Here is a 21,404-nt window from a genome sequence, read left to right on the forward strand (position 1 = left end):
TGAGTCCGCTCCGCCGTGCAGCGGCTCTCAGCCCGGCCGTCTCGCACCGGCAGCCCTGTGTGCACGCCCCAGGTCTGCCGGCCGTGGGAGGGGCTGGCTCTGAGGGGCACGGGGCTGTCCCCGGTGCTCTGCTGGCCACTGGCGCTGGCTAGCGCTAAGGGAAAAGGCGTTCCCACGGACAGCAACTACACCTGTGTGCGTTTGAACACTGAGCGAACGCCCCATGCAGGGGCGGGGCCGGTGGGGTGGGGGTCTTTTCCTTTGGCAACGGGGCGGGGGGGCGGGATGAACCCTGGGTGCCTGCACAGAGGTGGACGTCTGCAGGGGCTCTGTGTGTTCTCGCCTTTGAAAGGGAGCGTGTGACCTGAGGCCACACTGCGCGACTCTGCTCAGCCCAGGAGAGCGAGAGCTGCAGGTGCGCTCCTCAGGAAGGAGGGGCCTGGGGGCAGTGAGGCCTGGGCCTGGACCCTCGCCCCCCGGGTTCCCAGGGCTTCCTCCCTCCCTTGCTCTTGCTGGTCAGCTGTCACCTGGTCAGAGCTGGCCCCTACCCCCCGGCCCCTGCTGCCCGCTCCTGACCGCTTTAGCTTCCCCCCGGCCCCGCCACCCCGACGTGCTGGGTCTGCCTGGTGGTCTCCTCCCACCACGTGCGGCCCAGAGCCGCTGCCAGTGAGCAGGGGCCAGGGGCCGCCTTGCCTGGCTGACTCAGCGGCTGCGGGGCACACGGCGGTGGCCCGGCGAGATCCATGGCGAGGGGGGGGCAGCCGTGGGAGCTGCGTGTCCCTTCTGGTGCCCCTGCTGCTGGCTGGGCAGAGGGTGCCGGGCCTCACCGGGCCGCGGTGCTGCCCCAGGACCAGTCTCCCTGCAGCGACCACCGCCGTCCGACGCTCTGCCCCTCCACAGTCGTTCTGTGAGACGGGGCGCGCCGAAGACCAGGCGTTCGGCCTCCACAGAACTTCACCTCCAGGGGCAATCGGAGGTGCTCAGGGTGAGTCCGACCCGGTGGGCGCGGTTCTCAGGCCGTTCTCCGGAGGCCGGTTCCCGCTCAAACCTTGAAGGCACGGTGGGGACTTTCTCGGCCGGACACCTGCCCCAAGGCACGGTCCCTCTCCCAGAGTCTCGGCGTCCGTGCCTCTGGGACCTCTGCCGCACCCCGGCACCTTCCCAGACGTGCCGTCGGCGCTGCCTCATGTGAGGGGACAACGGCTGGGCTCCTGGGCTCGGCTCCGGGCTCCTTCTGCCGGGCCAGTGGGTGCCCCACACGGGGGGACACAGGTGTGGGGACACATCAGCGGCTACGTGGGGGGGAACCCGGGGCCAGGCTTAGCTGGCAGGACACGAGTGTTCAGGGGTCTGCCCCGGGCCTCTGCACCCCCGGGAGGGTGCGGGGCCCCCACATATCCTGTGGCTCCCGCGGCCGCCGGGGCCAGGGCCCTGCTGTGCGCAGTGGTGGGGAGGTGGCCGGTCCTGGGCATGGCCAGCGGAAGGCCACACCAGTGACAGCCGTGGACACGTCCTCCAGAGCCAGGTGGTCACAGCACGCCGCTCCCGGTCCTCGCGGTGTGCAGTGACAGCCCGGAGCCCTTCCTCGGGGTCCGCGGGGCCCTGACCGCACCGCGCCCTCCGTGGGGGCCGTCGTCCCGAGGTCACCAGCCCTGCTGCAGGGCCGTCGGGGCGCACACTGAGGCTGCGTGGGAAAGACACAGTGGGAGAGGCTGTGGGCCCAGCGGTGGCCCGGCAGCCGGGCCGGTGACCACGGCGCAGTGACACCTGCCCTCCGGGGGCCCAGCGGCCGGTGCACCCCCCTCCCCTCCGGCGGGTCGGCCTGGGCTGGGCGGAGGGGAGCCCGGGGAGCTCACTCAGCACCTCGGACGCCTGGTGGCCTGAGGGGAAGGCCTTGCAGTGCCCGGGCGAGCGGCCCCCGCCCCAGGCAGTGCCCACACTCGGGCAGCGGAGACCCGAGTTTGCCACGCGTGGGCGGCTTGGCCCGGGCACGACGGTGAGGGGCCACGCCGGGTGTTTGCGCGCGCCCTGCCGGTGGGAGGCCCGCGGGGTGTCGCCTTGCTGCGTGCTGGGAGGGGGAGGAGCCCGCTCGGCCGGGAGGGCCCGGCCCTGGGCTGGGGCAGGTGACCCCGGGCCGCACCCTGGGGTCGGGATGTGTGGGGTCCCCACGGAGCTGTCGTTTCGGGGGCTCCTGTCTGGTGACACTGTATGGGCAACGGATGCAGAAGTTGGAGAACATTTCATCTCTGGAAACTGAACCCGCTCCACAGTGGTGGAGATTCTGCGCTCTTCCACGGGAAGGAATCACTCCGGGAGGCAGACTAGGGGGCGAGCGGCGAGAAAGGCAGCGCTCCGCGGCCCGCCCGGCCCCTCGCAGCTCCTCAGCGCTTCGCCTGTGGCGGCTCAGCTCGCCCGGCCCCCTGGGGAGCTGCCCCGTCCCCGTCCCGGGGCTGCCCGGACACACTTCCACCAGCAGGTTCAGAGGCGGCCGCTCCGTGTGGTGGGGGAGGAGGGGAGCGGTTTCGCCCCCGTCCACGGAGCCTCCTGTCACTGAGCTGGCGTCCCTTCTCCCGGGGCTGGCGGCGAGGGCGAGTCCCGCGAGGGCGGGGACCTGGCGTGTGCTGGGTTTGCGGTGGTAGCGGTCGGAGGGCGTGAGGCTGCTTGTCACGGGCCCGGGGTGTCCTGTGTGGGGCGCCCATCTAGGCCCCGGGTTCCTTCGGGGCTGCGGCCGTCTCTCCGCCTAGGACGCCCCTGGCCTCGCTGCCTTGTGTGAAAAGGCTGTTGGATGTTAAACGGCCCAGAATTTCACACTTAAAAGTCACATCTCCAGGCCCTTGCCTGCCAGAATCTTTTATTTTCTTTAGCAGCTAAAGGAAACAAGCATTGTTTTATCTGGACACTTGATCCGTTTGGACCCTTCATTGAGAGTGTTTATTTTATCGAGAAGTTTAGCCGTGTTGCAAAAACCACGGTGCCGCTGGTTATCGGCGTGCAGCCGAAGGGAGCGGGGAGCGGGGCCCAGGGCCGGGCGCTGCTTCGTTTTGGGGGGAGACCGGTGCTGTGTTGCCGCCGCCGGCGGTTCCCATGTGCGTGCTGTGTGTCTGTACTGGCGCTCCCGTGGCCCGGTGCTGCCTGCGGCCCGTGCGCGTGCCCGTGTGCCCCAGCGTTGGGCCCGGCTGTCCCAGAGTGGCCGGGGTCGGGGGGCAGGGGAGCCTGCTTTGGCGTCACTTGGCAGGACTGGGCGGCTCCCTGCTGGGACGTGCTGAGAGCTGTTGCTCAAGTGCAGAGCCCACGGGGGAGCTACAAGGTGAACCTGCCCCAACAAACCCCGGGGAAAGGAGCCTTCAGTCTCCCGCCACATGGCCACTTGCCGCAGAATGACACTCCCCAGCACAACTGCTGGGCCCGACGGGGTGGGCTTCGGTAAGGGTGTTTGCGGGACAGAACAGCGCCCGTTTGAAAAGCTCACCGTGCCAATAGGACTCAGAAAAGTCACAGTCAGGAGTTCGTTTCCTGATTAAAATTTGAATGAATTTGAGTTAATTCAGTGTCAGTTACAGTAGCTACTAAACGGGGGCACGTTCAAACGGAAAGTTGTTTGATGTGCGTGTTTCCGTCTGAGAACCGGGCTCGGGCCGCGCACCCCTCGTCCGCCTCCGAGGGAGTGAGCCCGCGGCCCGCGCCGTCTGTGAACTGCAGCTGGTCCGAGAGGGGCGACCTGGTGCGTGCCCCCTGTGCCATGCCTGGCGGCTGTGGGAGGGCACTGGCCAGGGCTGTGCGGCTCGCCTGGGCGACAAGCAGTGTGAGGAAGGCAGTGCAGCGGGGCGGGCGGCTGTGGGGCGGGGTCAGCTGTGGGAAGGGCAGTCGTGGGGTGGGGTCAGCTGTGGGGGGGCGGCTGTGGGGCGGGGCGGCTGTGGGTGGGGTCATCTGTGCAGGTGTCAGTTTCGGGTCTTTCTCTGATGCAGGACGGTCTTTGAGGAATGGATTTATTCTCTGTCTCCCCTGCCCCCCAGCCCGAAGTGTTCAGTGGGTGACTTTCCACCAGCTAAACCGCCCACTGACCCCCACCACTCTGCATTTGGATCAGGAAACAGAGGGTGACCAGGCCCCTTGTTCCGCCCGCACCAAGGCGACCTGTCTCCTGACGGCGTGGGAGTGGCCCGCTTCCTTCCGCCCGGTCCAGGCCCTGCTGCGCGGGGCTGTGCAGCGCGGGCTTCCTCGTGTCCGTCCTTGCCCAGCGCGGTGTCTGTGCGACGCACCCGGCCGCCGCTTCCAGTGCCGCTGTTTGCTCTCGAGGCTGGTGGCATTCCGCGGTAGGACCGGCCATGGTCTGTGCGTCCGTTCTGCAGTGCGGGGCCAGCTGGGACGTGTCCAGTGCCTGGCTGCCACCGGTCATGCTGCTGCGTCCTGCTTGTGAACGACTTTGGTGAGCAAATCCACGCGCTTCTGTGGGGCGTGCGCCCAGGAGTGGCCTTGCTGGGCCCAGGTGTGTGCGGTGCAGCTTCCGTGCTTGTCGCCAGGCGGGTTCCCGCAGTGTGGTGCCGCTCACACTCACGGCCACGTGTGAGCGCCAGCTCCGCTTCCGCGCCAGGCTGTGACTTCAGTTTGCGTTTCCCTGCGAGTGCGCAGCTGAGCGCCTTTTCCTTCGCATCGGACAGACCATTTGGCGTCCTCCAGTGTGAAAGTGCCTGTTCGTACCCTTTGCCCGTTTTTTATTTGTGTTGTCTGCATTTTTAAATGTAGTGGTTTGTAAGACTTATTATGTATTTGGGATCCCGGTCCTTTGCAGGACGTATTTTGGGCAGATTAACTTCTCCGGAGCTCTGCACACTGGGGGTTTGACAAAGGGCGGTTCTGAGTTTGATGTAGAAAACAAGGTATCGTTTTCTTTCCCCTTGTGGTCAGTGCCTCAGAAGAAGGTTGAAAACTCCGTTTAAGAACCTTTGCCTGCACATCTTTCTCCTTGCTGCCCTCCGGGCCCCGCTGGGCTGTCTGACCCGCCGCGTGTGCAATCTGTCTCACTGACGCCCCCGGAGGTGGGTCGGGCTCGCTCGTCCTCGTGAAGGCGGCAGCAGGCCTGGCCTGTGGCTGCTTCCCTGTGGGTCAGAGGGCAGCCTGTGCCCTCACCACGTGGCTGGGTTTGTGCTGGTCTCACTCCGGAGTGTTCTGTTTCTTGTTCTACTTGTCTAGTCTTATGTCTTGTGTACACAGCTGTATAGGAAACCCTGAGATTTAGTAGAGGAAGTCCTCCGGGTCTTTTTTCCTCAGGATCGCTACCCTGGGGATGCTGCATGTCCATGTAGCATTCACAGTTAACTTGTCAGTTCTTAAGGAAATTCTGGGGGGATTTGACTGAGATTGCGTTTAGTTTGGGGAACACTGATTAATTTGGGGAATACCGATATCTTAATCATGCTGGACCTCCAGTCCATGCACACTGTATGTTTCTTCGTTTACTCAGACCTTTAATTTCACTTCTAACATCTCATAGTTTGACGTGTTACGTTCTCACACAGCTTTGGGTAGATCTGGGCCTGGATGTTTGCTGGCTTGCTGGTATTGCGTGCTCTTGTGCACAGTATCTGTCTTATTTTCTGCTTGTTGCTGGCGTGTGGGAGTAAAGTAGCTTCTTGTGTATCGACCTTGCACCTGGTGATGCGTGACGTCCACACAGGAGTCCGCCGGTCCCTGGCAGACCGTCTGCGCGCTCTGTGCACGGGACGTGTGGTCTGTGAGCGAAGCTGCGCGTCCGTCTTCATCCCTTGTGCCTTCCGTTTCTCTTTCCTGCCGCGTGGCCCCCGCCAGCACCTCCCGCAGGCTGGTGATCGCCTGGGGAGAGGGGCCTCCCGGCCTTTCCCCTTCGGGGAAGGCCCCTTGGTGCCTTCTGCTGGTGACCGGCTCACTTTCTCCCTCTTTGGGGGGCAGAGGCTGTGTGGTTGCGCCCGCAGCCCCGTCCGCCCACCAGCCTGGCGGGCCGAGGCCGTGGAGGGGAGGCGTGTGGACCTCGAGCCGTGGTCATTCTTTGCCGGCGTGACGGGATGTAGAAGGTTGCGGTGAGCGGGCGGGTGTGTCCTCCTCGCTGTCTGCCACGTTCTCTGTGGCCACTTTACAAGAGTCTAAGAAGCGTGTTCTCTTAAGGATTTATCATTATAAGACTCTTACTCTTCGGGAGGTTTACGGTTTATTCCGTGAAATCGGGTCAGCTGAAATGCCCAAGGGCAGCCGAGGGAGGAAGAGCTGTAGGCGACTCAGCCCCTTGGAGGGGGAGGTGCCAGCACGCACCTCAGTGATGCGTTTGGTTTCATTTCTTCTGCATGGGGCGGAAATAAAGACACAGACGGCGGTGTCTTCATGTAAACAGACGCTCGGTGTCGGAGCCTGCCTGATTGGCGGGTGACCGTGCCCCCTAAGAAGGAGCCTGTCGATCGGAGTTACAGACGCTTCCCTACGGCTCACCCTCCCAGGCGTGGGCTCCAGGCGCGTGCCGCACATCCGGGGCAGGGGGGAGGGCGCGGCCGTGGGGGCGGCTGTGTTTCCAGTCCCACGACCCGCGCTCGTCCCGCGCTCGTCGGGACTGTTCGCGGTGGCAGGAGGTGCGCAGACACAGGTGCCGGACGTCGTCTGCGCGGCGGCGCGGAGGCTCCTGACACCGCCAGCTCCTGTGATTTCCGATGTCCCGGTGCCGTGTGCCGCGTGCGTTTCCTTAGAGGAGGGGTGACCTGCTGCTAGGAGAGTGTCCTCGGGTGTCTCCGTCAGGGCAGAAGGACCTGTGTCACACTGCCACACTCGCGTCTTGTCTTACTTGGCCGTTAGCTCTCCGGTGTGCTTTCACACCGTGGTGTTGCCGGGGGCTGTTCAGGGGCCCTCTCCGCAGGGGGTGCTGCTGCACGCGGGGGCGGGGACTGTGGCTGGACGAGTCGGGGGTGTTCCCGAGCGCTCTCCTCTCAGACCGGGTCCTGGAGAGTTTGGTGGCGTTGCTTTCTCTGTCAGGCGTGTCAGCTTCAGCTGGGAAGTGGTGTGTTCTCAACTTTTCTGCTCTGTCCCACCACTTCCACTAAAATATGCAGGTTCCTTCTGTAGCCAGGTGTTCATTACCTGTCGCTCTGTCGGTAGCCCTGACCTCCTTCCTCTGAGCAGAGGCATCCTGAGGCCACATGCTTTTGGGTTCCTGGAATCTTCTGCATTCAATGTGGTTCTCAGACGGAGTGAGTCCAGTAGGCCCATGCGTGGGCCCTTTAAGAGGAACTGCCTGGGATTCCGGCACTTTCTGTCTTCCGCAGCCTCAATCCCCGCTGGTTCTGGCGTCCACAAGTTGTGGGGACTTGTCTTCCTGGTGCCGGGACCCTGGGCTGGGGGGGTCTTGCTCCCGCGACATCCCTCCCGGCTCCTGCCCACCCCACGTGGCTGTGGGAGCAGCCTGGGCCGCGTCTCTACGCCCCCACCAGTCTTGAAGTGGTTTTTTCTTCAGTTCCTGCGGTGTGGGACCCCCATTCAGCTCGATTTCTGACGGTCCCGAGTGCCGGCGGTTCTGCGTCTCAGCTGTGACTTGGACGCGGCTGAGCGAGGAGGCGTCTTCACCAGAATAGCGGTGGCCCCGGCAACTCCCCTCCTGCCACCTCCCGGGGGCGGAGCCTACCGTTTCTGCAGTTCGCTGTGGACCTCAGCCCCTTTGGAGCTGACTCCTGAGGGACACCCAGGACCCTTTTCAAAAGTTCATCCCGCTCCGCGCACCTGTCACCGGGGCGGGGCTGACAGGGACGAGACGGACCAGGAGGGGTGCACTCTCCTCTGTGCGTGACCCAGCGCCCGGAGCTTTGAGGGGAAGACAGCGGGGCGGGGGTGAGGGGGACCGCTGGCTGGGAGCTCAGGAGAAGCCTTTCCGGGGAGACGGGCTTGGGGAGTGAGCCCATGAGGCGAGGGTCCAGGGTTCCGGGGGAGAAGGGCACGGGAAAGTCACAGCTTCTTTGCTGGGGACACGTCTGTGAGCCAGTCTGGAGACCTTGGCGTTCCAGCTGCCTTTGCCCCCGAGCCTTTGCCCCACCGTGAGTTCCCGAAAACACTGCAGGGCGTCTGCTTTAGGGAACCCAGTATTTTCCAGAAGGCAGAGACCGGACCGAGGCCTGCAGTTTGCTGTGGCGACCCGGGGCCTGGACACCCCGCAGGGCAGGGCTCTCTCCCAGGCTGGGCGGTGGGGTCTCGGGAGCTTGGGGCCAGTCCACAGCGGGCAGAGGTCCATCCACCAGCCAGCACAGGTGCCGTCCCACCCGTGGGTCCCGTGGGGAAGGTGGCAACTGGGGAGACCTGGGTCGTCAGGCTGCAGGGGAGCTGCTGTTTCAGCCCCACAGAGCATGTCCGCAGCTCCGGCCTTGGTGCTGGGGTCGCTGGGTCGTGGCTCTCTGTGGCATTTGTCCGCCCAGTCCCATTCCTTCCTCCCCTGGCCAGCTCTTTGCTTTCTTCTGGGAACGACCCCTTTCCTGTTGGAGTCACCACAGTGGGTCTGCTGGTCAAGGTGTCCTGCCCTGGCCACGCAGGTGCAGCCGCTGGGAATGAGTCTCGGTCAAGGTCCCTGCGGGCTGCCCGTGACTTCTGCCTCAGGAGCCCTCCAGGGGCTCTCCGGATCCCCCGTTTCTTCTGGGTGGTTTTTTCGTTCGCCTAGATGGCTTCTGTGGCTTATAGCCACAGACCCCTGGCAGACACACCTCTGTTCGCAGAGGCCTGCCCCTGGAGCATGGGTTCCTGCCTCCGTGGGCTCCCACACTGCACTCTAGTTACTTGCTTCTAGAAACCAGGGTTCCCAGGCTGGGCACTGAGGTTCTGTCTGTCTGCCAGATTCTGGAATTGGTTCTTCAGCCTCCTGGTCCAGGTCCACTGTCTTCCAGGTCATCTGTCTCTGCTTCTCCAGCCCCTAGCCCCCTGCCTTCCTCTCGGGAGGCTGTGGACCCCAGCACCACCTGGGTCTGAGACAGCCTGTGTCAGGGGTGCCCGGGCCTGCCTGGGGCACAAAGGAGCCCCAACGCTGGGCGAGGGCCGTGTGGAGGGTGCGCTCTCCCCAGGGCCGGATCCCCGGCTCTGCGGAGGGCCCCTCCATGTCGTGGTTGGTGCCCCCCACGGCCTGCCCCAGAGCCCACCCCAGACTCTGTCCTGCCCCGACACCCTCAGGGTCTTCTGTGTCCTGCAGTTTGGAGGACAGGCTATGGTGACCAGCCGCACTGTTCCTAACAGAACCGGCTTCCGAGTGCGTTATAGCAGGGACGTTTATTTCTGACTCGTTTGGTCATGTGTTTGAAAGTAAGAAAAAGCTCACAAGGTAACAGGGTTCTACGGACGCACCCTAGATTTTCACAACCGTGCATGTGTATTTGGGGCATTTCAGAGCATGCGGAAGGAGACTCACGGGGCATGGGTGCCGGGCGGCCGGTGTCGGGGCCCCACCCCGCTCCCCAGTTTATTTTGTGCATGTTTGAAGCCTACGTTTGAAGTGCCCGTGACACGGGAAGGTTTTTTAAAAGGAAGAGAAATTTACATCGAAACTCTGAAATCTTAAATTTAAATTGCAGATATCAACATGAGCACATTTTTTCCCACTAAAACAAAATTTGTATTTCTTACTCCTCACATATCCAAAAATACACAAACAGTTAAACGCAGCCAGGACGTGGGGGCGCCCACGTGAAATACAAACACTCCCAGTGACTCGAGTGCTGCCACCAGTGCGTCGCTCACCGAGCTGGGGGCGCAGCGGAGAGGACCGGGCGGGGAGCCGGCGTCTGGACCGAGCCCGCGGGCTGGGCCGTGTGGGAGAAGGGGCTGCTCGCGTGGGCAGGTCAGCGGCTCTGCACCGGCGTCGGACACACGAGTACACGCACCGGAGACGTGAGAGCCAAGGCTGCTGGCAGGCGCCGGAGCAGGCCGGACCCCGGACCCCAGGGAAGGGGGCGAGAGGCGCCCTGTGACGTGGGGTTGCCGTCGGAGGCGTCCGTGTGCGCTCGGGAGTTTAGAGACGCAGACGGACGGCTGGACGCGGACGTGGAGCTGGGACGTGCAGTGGGTGCCTGCGCACGGTCTGCTGGGAGGGCCCGCTGCGGGGGCGGCGCAGGTCGCTCGGCTCCGGAGAAAGGGCCCAGACTCCCAGAGAAGCGGTTGGTTGGTTCCGGGAAAGTAAAGAAGGCTTTTAAAAAAAGAGAGGTGGGGGAGGGGCCTGCCGGGAGCACAGGGGGGCGGACCTGGAGGGGCCCCTGGCGGCGGTGGTGGCGTCGGACCCCACCGCACAGAACCAGCACGCGCTGGTGCGCCCGCGCTGCTCGTGGGGGCAGGGGATTGGCTACAGAGAGCCGAGGGGCGTGGCTGCGCGCCTGCGCCTGCGCAGTGCAGTCCCGGCAAACGCTCTGAGGAGAAAGGAGCGGCGGAAACGCGGGAGCAGAGCCGCCGCAGCGGGGTGGCCGGAGGCCCGGCGCCCCGAAGACGCCAGGGCGCCCGCTGAGCCGGGGCTGGCCCTCGGTGAGCTCCGTCCTGTGGGTCCGTGAGGCATCTGCTGGCGCCGTCCAGAGGGTCACGGTTATTGGCGGGAGGGTGTTGGTGGCGTTCCGTGCGCGCCGTCCAGTCCCGCACGGCCCCCGGCGACCTCTCACTCGGACGCCGGCCTGTCTTCTCCGTGCCCTCCCGCGAGCTCAGCCGGAGCTCTCGCGGTGTTCCTCGTCCCGGGGAGTCCGCTGTCAGTCCCGGCGCTTTTCCCTCCAGCGCCTCGAGGTCCGCTCCTCTTCGCGTGTCCCGGATTCGCCCCGGTCGTTCGTTCGTTCGTTCCTCCAGGCGGCGCCTGGGGGCGCTGGCTGCGACCCGCGCGGGCGGGGCGGGCTCCCGGCGCCCCGAGTGTCCCCTGCCGCGCGCACACACACGCACACACACACGCACACACGCACGTGGTGGCACGTTGCGTTCCCATTCCCGTCCAAGGCCTCCGCTCCGAGACTCTCCGGCTCGCGTTCCCATTGCTCCTCGGCCCCGGGGAGCGCGTCGGCGCCCAGACGCTGGGGTTCCACCTTCACCTCGCCGTCGTCAGGGGACGCGCCTGCACGGCTGGGCTCGAGTCCTCTAGAACGTGCGGGGGCCTCGTCTTGCGGCCCCGGAGCGCTCTGTCGCGGCGAGCGTTCCGCGTGCCTCCAGGGAGAGTGCGGGGAGCGTGCACTCGGCCCTCCGCAGAGCGTCCTGCCCTCGTCCCGGCGGCGGCGGCGGCGGCGGCGCGGTCATGTCCTCGGTGGTTCTTCCTGCCGGGTGTCCATCTGCGCGTGCTGACCGCGCCCGACAGCGGGTGCCGAGGCGCCGGCTCCGGCTGCACGGCCGCCCCTTCCTCCTCCTCCTCACAGCGCCGCTCGGTGTCTCCTCCAGGGGGAGGCGCTGTTCTCCCTCGCGACGGCGACGGCGACCCCAGGCCGGAGCCGGGCTGCCGCGCTCCCTGCCCGGCGTTAGCGCGCCGGCGGCAGCCTCCGCTCGACTAGCAGTTGCGTGATACATATTCTTCCCGCCTTTTCCGTGTCGTCTGTTTACATCCTTATGCAGAAAGCGGGCTCTTGGCGGGCAGCATTTTCGCGGGGTGTGTGCACCTGGGGAAGGTTGATGTCCCCGCGTCCCATGCTCGGCCCCTCTCTGGACCCTTGTCGTGCGGCCCCGCGTCCTCCTCCCCGAGCTCTGTGGGAGCGGGGTCTGCCCTTTTCCCCGGGCCGCGGGGGCGGGGGCGGGGGCGGGCCGCTGACATGGTGACCGATGGAGTGGGGTTTGAAGCGGCCCTCTTTCTGTCTGTCACGGCTGTTCGTTTTGTCTCCTTCCCGCCTGCCTTTGGGTCGTTTTTGTGATTGTGTTATTTTTTACTGGCACCTTAAGTAGAACCCAAGTGGCCGCTTCACGCCGCGCTCCACGTCCAGTGTGGGGACCCGGGCCCGCGCGCCCCTGGTGCGCTGGTCTGGGTTACTTTGGACGTGTTTTCTCGGTCCCTGTGACGTAAACTTCTCAGCACATTATTATTCTTGCTTCAGACAGCTCTCTCCTAGAAAGTCAACCTAAGAGGAGACTTCGGAGTTCACATCCGTGGTTCGCGTTTCCGAGGCTCCTCCTCTCCTGCCTCCGCGAGGAGCTGCGGCCCGGCTGGCGGTCCTGCCCCTCCGCCTGGAGGACCCGCTCCGTGCGGGTCTGCCGGCCGAGCGTTTTCAGCCTCCGCGCACCCGAGGGCTGCTCCGCTGCTGTCTCAGCGTGTCTTGAGAGCCGACCGCCCGTCAGCCGCCGGAGCAGAGCCCGGAGCAGGCCCCTAGCCAGCGTCGCGGTGGACACATGGGGTAGGGGCCGGCGCGCATGGCGTTTGCGCAAAACCCAGCCCGGGGCCAGAGCTGTTCTCATGTGCGGGCCTCAGAACGGTGTCCCGGGATGAGGGAAGGGTCCTGCTGCGAACTGCAGAAGGTGAACTTACCTCCGAGAGTGAAGTACTGCCGAAGTCAGAGAGAACCTCACGAGCCTGGCTGGGAGAAGACGCGACCCCGCACACACGGGAGAAGGACGCGAGGAGGGAGGGAACCACAGGGAGGACGAGAGAAGGCCGAGCTGTGAGGGGAGCGGCTGGGGACGGGCAGTCGGGTGTAAGCCTGCAGTAGAAGCTGTGAGGAGTGAAGTGGTCGCGCGGATCACACGCCGGCGAAGGGGCCTGGGTGGGAGAACGACCCAGGGCGGGCGTGCCGTGGTGACGGAGCGAGCCCAGTCGGACGTCCGGGGAGCCCCGGAGAAGCCAGAGCCCGTTAACGGAGCGATCATCACCACGGTGCGGAGGAGCGCCGCCCCGGCAGAGAGGCCGGTAAAGAAACGAGGCTCTTCCCGTACCTCTTCTGAAAACGTCTTTTTGTTTCGAGGTTGAAAAAATTCTGGCCCGATCCAGACAGAATCCAGTGATGGGAACAGCAGCAGCACCGTCAGCCCCCAGAGCTCCCTGGGAGGAAGCCCTGCCCCACCGGTGGGCGTGTCCTGCAGAGCAGGGGGCGGGGCATGCATATGGACCTGTTGGGGGGAATGTCTGCGGCTTTTATACCCAGTGAGGGGTGACTTGGGTGGAGAGCCAGCTGAGGTTTGCAAGGCTTTGCAAACATGCCAGCTGTGGGGTCGGCCAAAAGGTTCATTTTGTTATTTTTTCCAGTAAGATGGCTCTGGTGGTGCTTAGTCGTCTTTAACTTCATTCGAAACAGTTTTGTTAGACGGTGTTGTGACAGCTGTCATGTCAGTGTGCATTTAAAAAAAAATTATAAAAATTGGTGAATTTTTGTGTAGCCGTTTTAATATTGAAGATGAGAGAAAATACACAACATTTTCAGTGTATTATGCTCTATTATTTCAAGAAAGGTAAAAACAACTGGGACACAAGCAAGGATTTGAGCCGTGCATGGGAAGGCGCTGTGCCTGATAGAACGTGTCAGAGGCGGTTTGCGCAGTTTCGTGCTGGAGATTTCCTGCTGGACGGTGCTCCACGGTCGGGGAGACCCGCTGAAGTTGACGGCGGTCAAATTGAGACAGTAATTGAGAACAATCAATGTTCTGCCACGCGGGAGAGAGCCGTCATATTCAGAATATCCACATCATTAAAGTTATTGGTGAACATGAAGAATGCGCCTTTTATTCTACAGGAAAACTAAATGGACCTTTTGGCCAGCCCACTACACTGCCTTCAAGAAAAGCTCCTTCTGACCAAGACGTGAATAAGAATTCTGAGCCTGAGAACTATGCCACTGTGTTTCATGGGGAAGTAACCAACTACAGAACTGCAGTCATTCAGATATTAACCACAGAGTTACAGAGAATTTGAACTTGGAAACCACCTAAATAGCCAGTCTTGGGGAGTGACCCCTTCCAAGCTGTGTGGGCCAGGTTCTTCGATTGTGAGGAATCGGGAAATAGTGGCCTCGAGTGATCTCATCAGGAGCAAGGATTCATCACACTGGCAGAGGACGAGATGGCAGACAGGCCTCAGATGGGCCTGAAGCCAGGGTCAATGGGAAGATTTTCATAAGGACCACTTTTCAGGGTATTTTTATGTTCTGATTATAAAAGTAACACATTCTCATCACACAGTCTAAACAGCCCTTGCCGACGCCGTGGCGAGGAACGGGTGCTTGGTGGTGGGGGTTCGTGGACTCGCGTCTGGGCTCTTCTGCTCAGGGGCTGCCGTGTCCAGGGTCTGGTCCTGGGGAGAAGGGGTGATGAGCTGCCCGGTCCCAGATGCCCGCCCGACATGGCGGAGGGGCGGCGTCCTCACCGAGCCTTGCAGCCGGTGCGGCCAGGGGAGTTAAGGACCCTGGAAAACCGGTGTCAGCGCAGTGCAGAGTCGGGGGCCGTGGCTGGGAGCTGGCAGTTTGGGCAAAGGTCAAGGGAAAACGTGTCAGGAGGTTACACATGTTGGCCCCGTTGTGACGGCATCACAGGTGACTTTGTCATCACTCCCCTGTGACAGACGTGTGCTACTTCACAACGAGGACACAGAAGCCAGCCGAGGAGACAGCCACTCTGGAGATGGGCCGGGAGCAGCTGGAGTGCGGCCGCTGCTGCGTGCAGCTGGCCCTCGGGGGCTGCGGCCGGGCGGGCGGGATGGAGTCCCTGTGCTGCGCTCTCTGGCGACGGGGTGAGGTCGCTCTCACCTCTTCACCGTGTTTGCCCGGTTTACTGACAGCCCCCTGCCCCCCCGACAGTGCTTCCTGTCAGCAGAGCCGCCCAGGTGGTCGTCGGTCCATTCCAGGCGGTGGGAACGAGCGAGAACAGACCTGGGGCTCCTTGGCACACCCACTGACTGCGCTGTCTCCTCTGCCCCTCCCCCCGCAGGCCCTCCCCTGAGCAGGTGGACGCCCCGCCTCACCCCGCGGCGCTGACGTGCCCCTGCCCCGGCCCACCGCTGGGCTTGCATGTGTCCCCGGGACTCTGGAGCTGCGTGGAGCATCATCCCCGTGGAAGTTTCCAGCCGCTGAGTCATAGCGAGGCGCAGACGCTGCCAGCGATGAGCTCCCAAAGCCACCCAGGTAAGGGCTGGCGGGGCTGCCCTGGGCAGAGGGGGTGTCCCTGGCGGCGGCGGCTCGTCTCGGGCTGTGGACGTGTCTTCCTCGACAGTGGCCCTGCTGGTCGTGCCTGCACTCGGTGCAGCGCCGGCCGCCTGTCCTTCATCTCGGGAGGAGCCAGCCCGCGGGAGACTCGGCCGGGTGGCTCACCTGAAGGCAGGCCCGGCTGCTGTGCCAGGGCTCAGGCACGGAGCTTGTGGGAGGTGACATCTGAAAGTCACTTTGTGACTTGGAAAGTTGATTTCTCATCCAGCTTCTTTGTTTGGGGAGGCTGTGGGGGGCTGGGGCTGGGTGTGGCTCAGGAGCCCCTTGCGGTGTGCCTCGGAGGCCCTACACTCGGGGTGCCATGTGGGCCAGTCCTCACAGCGCCCAGGTGCTCTCAGGCCTGGATGGAAGGAGGGGCTTGTCTGGGGTCCTGGGTTGGGACCCACGTCTGTGTGGCCCTTACCTTCAGACCCTCAAAAGTGTGCCGTGGGCACATGCCTTAGGATTTCTTTCTCCCCTTTCACTGCTTCCAGCCGCCCCGTGTCCAGGGAGGGGGCGGCCTTCACACGCCCACCCCTCTGTCAGTCTGGCGGTGGCGTCCGGGTCTCCTGCTTCAGATCTCCTGGGACCTTCCTGAACCTCCCCTCGGCCTGATGGGCATGGCCGGAAGCCGGCAGGGCAGGAGGCCCGGGCGCAGGCAGCTGTGAAGGCTTTACGGGTGTGAGCGTTCTCGGGGAGGGGCACGGGGCGGAGGACAGACTCTAGCATCGCCATCGAGGCGTGTCCGCAGAGGCCGGAAGGTGCCCTGCTCCCCTGCTCTCCCCTGTGGGAGGCGGGCCTGCGCCCTGCCTCTGAGCCCTGGCCCTGCACAAGTGTTTTCATGATGCGGAGTCATCCCGTGGGGGATGATTCTGTCTTATGTTTTATGTTTTAATGTATCGTGAGCACTTGCTGTTGGATAAGTCTAGCTGACTTTTGACAGCTGGTAGATGGGTGTGGACGTGGGGGCGGCCCCACGTGTGTGCAGCAGCCCCGGGTTGGCGTCAGACCGCGGTCGCACCGTGGTTCGTGCACGCACTTCTCTAAGTGTCCCTCTGTGCCGCATCGGCGTTCGGGCGGAACCGCGCAGCCGGCGGGCGAGGCGGCCGTGCACGCTCGGAACCTCGGGTTCGTTCTTGTGGTGCTCAGAGACTGTCCGCGTGTCTCTGGGAGGCCTGAGCCTCTTCCTTTCGGCCGCGGTGGTGGTGCGCCTGGGGCCCAAGCCCCTGGACACGCCCGACCCTCGGGTGTTCAGGTGTCCTCCAGGGCTTCCCTCCCCGCCCCGAGCAGCCCTCCGAGCTGCGGCGAGGGGCCGCACGCCGCACTGGCGGGGGGCCGGGCCGAGCCGTGGGGCGGTGCCCTCTGCGCGAGCACCGCGGCGGTCTGGCCTGCCCCAGCGACGGGCTGGGCTCTAGGATGATTTTCTCGTCACTTGGGTCCCGTCAGACTTGCATTTTCTGGGAAATTGCTCCAAGTTTTTGGTCAGTTGGTGCTGTTTCCCGCTGTCTAGCATGGCAGCACACCCTTGAGTGTTTCTGTTTGTGTCTGGTAACTTCAGTGGGCTGGGGGGGAGAGGGGTCCTTCATACTCACTCACTCTGCTCTCTCGAACTCGGGGTTTCTGCTGTCCTGCCCTCACCCCAGCAGGAGCCTGTCTCTGTCCCAGCCCCCCTGCACCCGCACCCTCCAGGCCCCTGGCCCTGGGGGCAGGGGTGGGAGGCCCCTCGCCTCGGAGGCTGTGTGCCCCACCCCGCCGCTCCCCTGGGGCCCCGGCTGCCCCGCCGCACCCACACTGGCAGTGCGGCGCTCAGCCCGGACGATAACACGGCCTTTGTGTTTGACGTGTCTGCTTTTCCCTCCCTGTTTTCCTTCCACACTCCCTCCGGTGGCGAGGCGTGCACCGGGTTTTATGGCCCTTCTTTACGAGCGCGCCAGAGCCGGCCGGCGCTCTGACGTAAAACCGCTCGCTGCTGGGTTTTATTGCTCTGAATCAGTGTTTGCGCCGATGCGAGCAGCCTGCGGAAAGGGCCGGGTGGACTCAGCCTCAAAGAACCCTTCTCTGACGGCGAGAAGAAGGGGAAGAGGTTCTGAAATAGTGTGCTTGCTGCCCAGCCCCATGCTCCAGCCCTTCCCTGCGGGACGTGCTGACACGGGTCAGGAAGGGCGCACAGGGCACAGGGCCCGCCTGGCAGGGCGTCCCTGGGTGAGACGGGGAGGGGCCCAGTGCGACCCGCCTGCAGGACCAGCAGAAGTCCTTTCCTCCCTGCCTTTGTCCCTCCCACCCCCAGCAGACTGCGCCTGGGGGTGGATGACCCAGCCCGCTCACAGGAAAACCCGACAGTGCCAGCGTCTAGGGAGCCTTCCCCGCCCTGCCGCGCCCCGCAGGGTGCCTTCTTGGTACCAGTGGTGCCGGAGGAACCTTGCCAGTCTCAGGGCCCACCTGGCAGGCACTCGGGGACTGGTGTGTGGTCATGTGCACCTGAGTCTCGATAGAAAACTGGTTGGTCAGGGTGGGAACTCAGGTGTCCCCTCTCACCCTGCATCTTGGAGGGTGGCACGGACCGTGTCTCAGGAACAGCAGACTAGCCGTCCCGAGGAAAGCTTGTGTACGTGCGATCAGTGATTTCATGTGGACCACCCTCTGATTTCTGAGGGGCTGAAATACCCTGTCTGCACGAAAGGACTGAACTCCAGTCACTATACTCTGTGGCCACCAAAGAACCTGTGCCTGCAGGGGCTTGGTGGAGTTCCACAGAGTCTGATTTCTTCAGGTCTCCCTCGGGTTTCCATCCTGGAGGCCTCCCCAGAGGTGGCTGTCTGCCCTCCGTAGGTCATCCAGACGGCCCCCTCTGTCCTCGGGCCTGGCTTCCTGGGCCTGATCTCCAGTCTTTTTATTGCAACCAGTTTGGCCGCCAAGGTCATTATGTTTTAAGATAGAAGTTATATCAGAAAGAAATATTTTTGTGTCCTTTACACTGTGCTTTGCAATAATGGGATGTTTCAGGGATATTGCCAAGTTTTAGGGACTTTAAAGAGAGAAAATGAATTTTGAGGACCTGCAGTTAACACAGAGACATCAGTTTCGAGCTGCTGGTGACAGATGGGTTCTGGGCCTGGATTGAGCCCTGTGAGGCCTTGCCCCTGGGCTGGGGAGGCATGGGGCAGGGGGCGCAGGGGGTTCGGGCCAGGAGGGCAGCCTCGTTCACGCCCAGCAGGATGCATGGCAGGTGGAGGAGAGCTTCCAGATCCTTCCCTGAAGGCAGGAGAGTCCCCAGTGTTTGGCTGGAGGTGCTGAGCCCTTAGGCACCAGGGAGAGAGATGGGGCCGACACCAGGCTGCAGGTACCCAGGCAGGTGTGAGTGTGTGTGTCGGGGTGGTGGGGCCGGAACTGCCCCAGCTGAGCAGGCTCAGAACTGCCTCCCAGGGGCCTTGGCGAGCCCCAGGGGGGCACTTGCAGCTTAGCGCCCTCCCCCGCACCCTGTCGGCCTTCATTATCTGGGAGCTTAATCAGTCAAGGTTTGTTCTGCAAATCATAGAGACATAACGACTTCTTTTTCAACCTACTTTTTTTAATCCCCAAATTGTGTTTTGTCTTTAAAAATCACGAATACTCAGTCGTTCTGAAGAGCTCAGAAAATTCACTGTCAATGAAGCATTGATGGTTTGTTTTGGCAATTCTCTGAAAATTCTTGTACAGTTTGTGGGACATTTGCATGTATGTCCTGTTTTCAAAGCCACCATTGTAGAAATGCAAATTTCTGAGTTCTGCCAGGCTGAATGTTGGATGATTAATGGCATTGAGATTTAAGAATGAGCTCCCGGCAGGGATCTGACACACAAGCCCAGCATCAGAGCCCATTGAGAGCAGCTTGGCGCTGGGTGGGCCCCCGGAGGGGGCAGGTCTGCGTGGACAGGTGTGCGGGGCCCGGGGGTGCGGTCGACCCGGCTCTGTTGAACCAGAGGCGGTTCAGACTGGCAGCAGCGACACGTCCGCCCGCTACCCGCTCGCCCCCAGTCCAGGCCCACCCCCGGGGCGTCCAGGCCGGATGAATGGTGACTTTGTTCCGAGTTGGGGCCTGCAGTTACTGCATTTGTTTCGCACGATGCCCTGCGTGGGGAGCTCCGGGGCCACGTTTCCCGCTTTGTAGCTGAGTGAATCGGTCCTCACGGCTGCGTCAGCCAGAGGCCGGCCTGGAGCAGAACTGGGCGCCTGTCCGGAGGGCAAACTCGGGGCACACTGGGCCCGCTTGGGAGCTGACCTGTCGATGTGCAGGGACCTCCGATGCCCCAGGGCCCTTGGTTCAGTGTCGCTCCTGTGGTGACGGGACAGGCGAGGGGACGGCAAGCTGAGTCGGGAAGGGCTGGGGGGAGCCGCTGCCACCCAGGTTGACGTGGTCCCATGACCCTGAGCGCGGAGAAGGGATTGTGGGCCTCGCATCCCCTGCCCTCGCACCGCGCCCTCGGCGGGGACACAGGAGGTGTGTCCCCTCAGTGTGGAGGAGCGCGGCTTTGCTGTTGAACTTCTCGGCCTTTGTGCTGCTGGGATGTGTGTGGGAACACTGTGAACTCTCCCTGACCCCCGCCCGCCCTGAGGAAGCTGGGCTGTCTGGGAGGTTTGGGCTGAAGCTTTTCACTGTGTTTCCACCTAAGAGCCTTTTATTTGCTTATTCCCCGAGAACATGATAAAAAATGGACACCTGTACGGAGTCATAATGATGAAGTATCAAGTGAGACAAAAAACCGAACTTTCTAGGATTGTGTCCGACTATGTGTTCTTCCCCGGCTGGCTTCCGGCACTCCATCCACCAGTGAGGTGGTGGGGCGGGGCCTTGCAGAAGGGGGGGTGCGGGCGAAGGACACGCCTGTCCCGGCGCCCCCTGTTTGCCTGCCCTGCCTCCCCTTCTCGCCCCACTCCCACCCCGTGCGCAGACCCTCGGCTCTGCCTCCTGGCGCTGCGGTGCTGGCTGCCGGGAGCCTGGCCGGCGCTGTGGCGGCAGGAGGCCTCTGGGAAGACCGTCCGAGTGGGGCTCTGGGGTGTCGGGTCCCTGCGGGACTGAGGCTCGGTGCCCCTCCTCCTGCCGCCGGGCTCGCGGCCGTCACTGAGTGCCGCGGCCCTGGCCGGGAACTGGTGCGGTCGCGTGGAAATGGGGTCCGCTGGGACTTCTGGGAGTTTTACTCGAAAAACAGTGTCCAACCTTACAACCATTTTCTCACTTTTACTAATACTGCATGCTTCTGAAAAGCTGTATTGAGGCTTATCTAACAGTGATATATGTGCGTATGTATATTTTTAAAGAAAACATACCACTTCGACATCCGTTGACTTGAAATGGCATTTGTAAAGAATCCGGGCAGTTGGTCGGCACGTCTCGGCGCCGCGGCCTTGGCGGCCACAGTGCGGGCGCTGGGCCCCTACTGCGCGGGCGCAGAGCTCTTCCGCGCGGCCAGGACTCTGCACGCGGAGCCTCGTGGTGGCCCCGCCAGCCTTTCGCGGCGGAGCGTTCGTGGGTGGCGCACGTGGTTTGTCCTTTGAACTTGCAACTCTGAGGCCATCTCCTGGAGGGCTGCTTCCCCTGAGCCCGCCATTCGGACGTGGAGCCGAGAGAACGCCCAGTGTTTGAGGAGCTGAGGCTCCCTCCTGCCGCGTTTGCATTCCTAGCTGTTGGCCCTAGGCATCCTCTGTGGGCAGTGCACTTCTAAGGTCGGCGAGTTTCTCATCGCCGGGACCCGGGCGGGGCCGAGGCCATCGAGGGCGGTCCCGCAGAGGGTCCCAGCCCGGTCTACCTGGCTGCGCATGCGCACCGGGGCGTGTTTGGGGCGGGCCTGCAGTGCTGCGGGTGTGGCCCCGCAGTGCTGATGCTCCGCCTCCTCCGGCCACACACAGTGGTCCTCGGGCTCCCAGCAGCTGGGCACCTGCCTGCCTTCTCAGTGTGGGCAGAGGTGCCGGCCTGCGCTGGGTTGGGGCGAATGCCCTTGGGCCCGGGGCTGCGCGAGGGAACCGCGTGTTCTTTGTGGACATTCTTGTGTGGTCCAAGGCACAGCCCACTTCGTTTCAGCCTCGTGGTGGGGGTCAGGGAGAGGGAGGGGGGGCTCGGTGTCCTTCCTGGGTACCGGTGGCCCTGGGCAGTGCTTCCCAGTTGGACGGGCCCACCGTCTGTGGCCCGGCTCCTCCCGTTACCCGCAGTGGCCTGGCTTTGTGCACATTACCTCTCGCTGTGTTGTGGGGGGGCGTGTCCTCTCTCGCGGGAGAGGGGCACAGGTCAGTCCCTCTGTGGCTGGCTGAGCTGGGGCTGGGGTGTCCTGGGTGTGG

The 21,404-nt window shown here is 63.3% G+C and overlaps 1 protein-coding gene across 5 annotated transcripts in view; it reads left to right on the forward strand.

Annotated features, from left to right (window-relative positions):
• Positions 1–21,404, forward strand: part of HDAC4 (histone deacetylase 4) — a 149,465-nt gene that overhangs the window by 14,939 nt on the left and 113,122 nt on the right. For all 5 annotated transcript variants that reach the window (XM_045845560.1, XM_045845563.1, XM_045845562.1 and 2 more), the window contains exon 2: positions 14,842–15,035. In XM_045845560.1, coding sequence (XP_045701516.1) covers positions 15,014–15,035 — 22 coding nt within the window. In that variant the 5' untranslated portion in view covers positions 14,842–15,013. The remainder of the gene's footprint in view (positions 1–14,841; positions 15,036–21,404) is intronic.

This window comes from Phyllostomus hastatus, unplaced genomic scaffold (assembly GCF_019186645.2).
Source record: "Phyllostomus hastatus isolate PE091 unplaced genomic scaffold, TTU_PhHast_1.1 phas_contig_477, whole genome shotgun sequence".
Taxonomy (NCBI): Eukaryota; Metazoa; Chordata; class Mammalia; order Chiroptera; family Phyllostomidae; genus Phyllostomus; species Phyllostomus hastatus.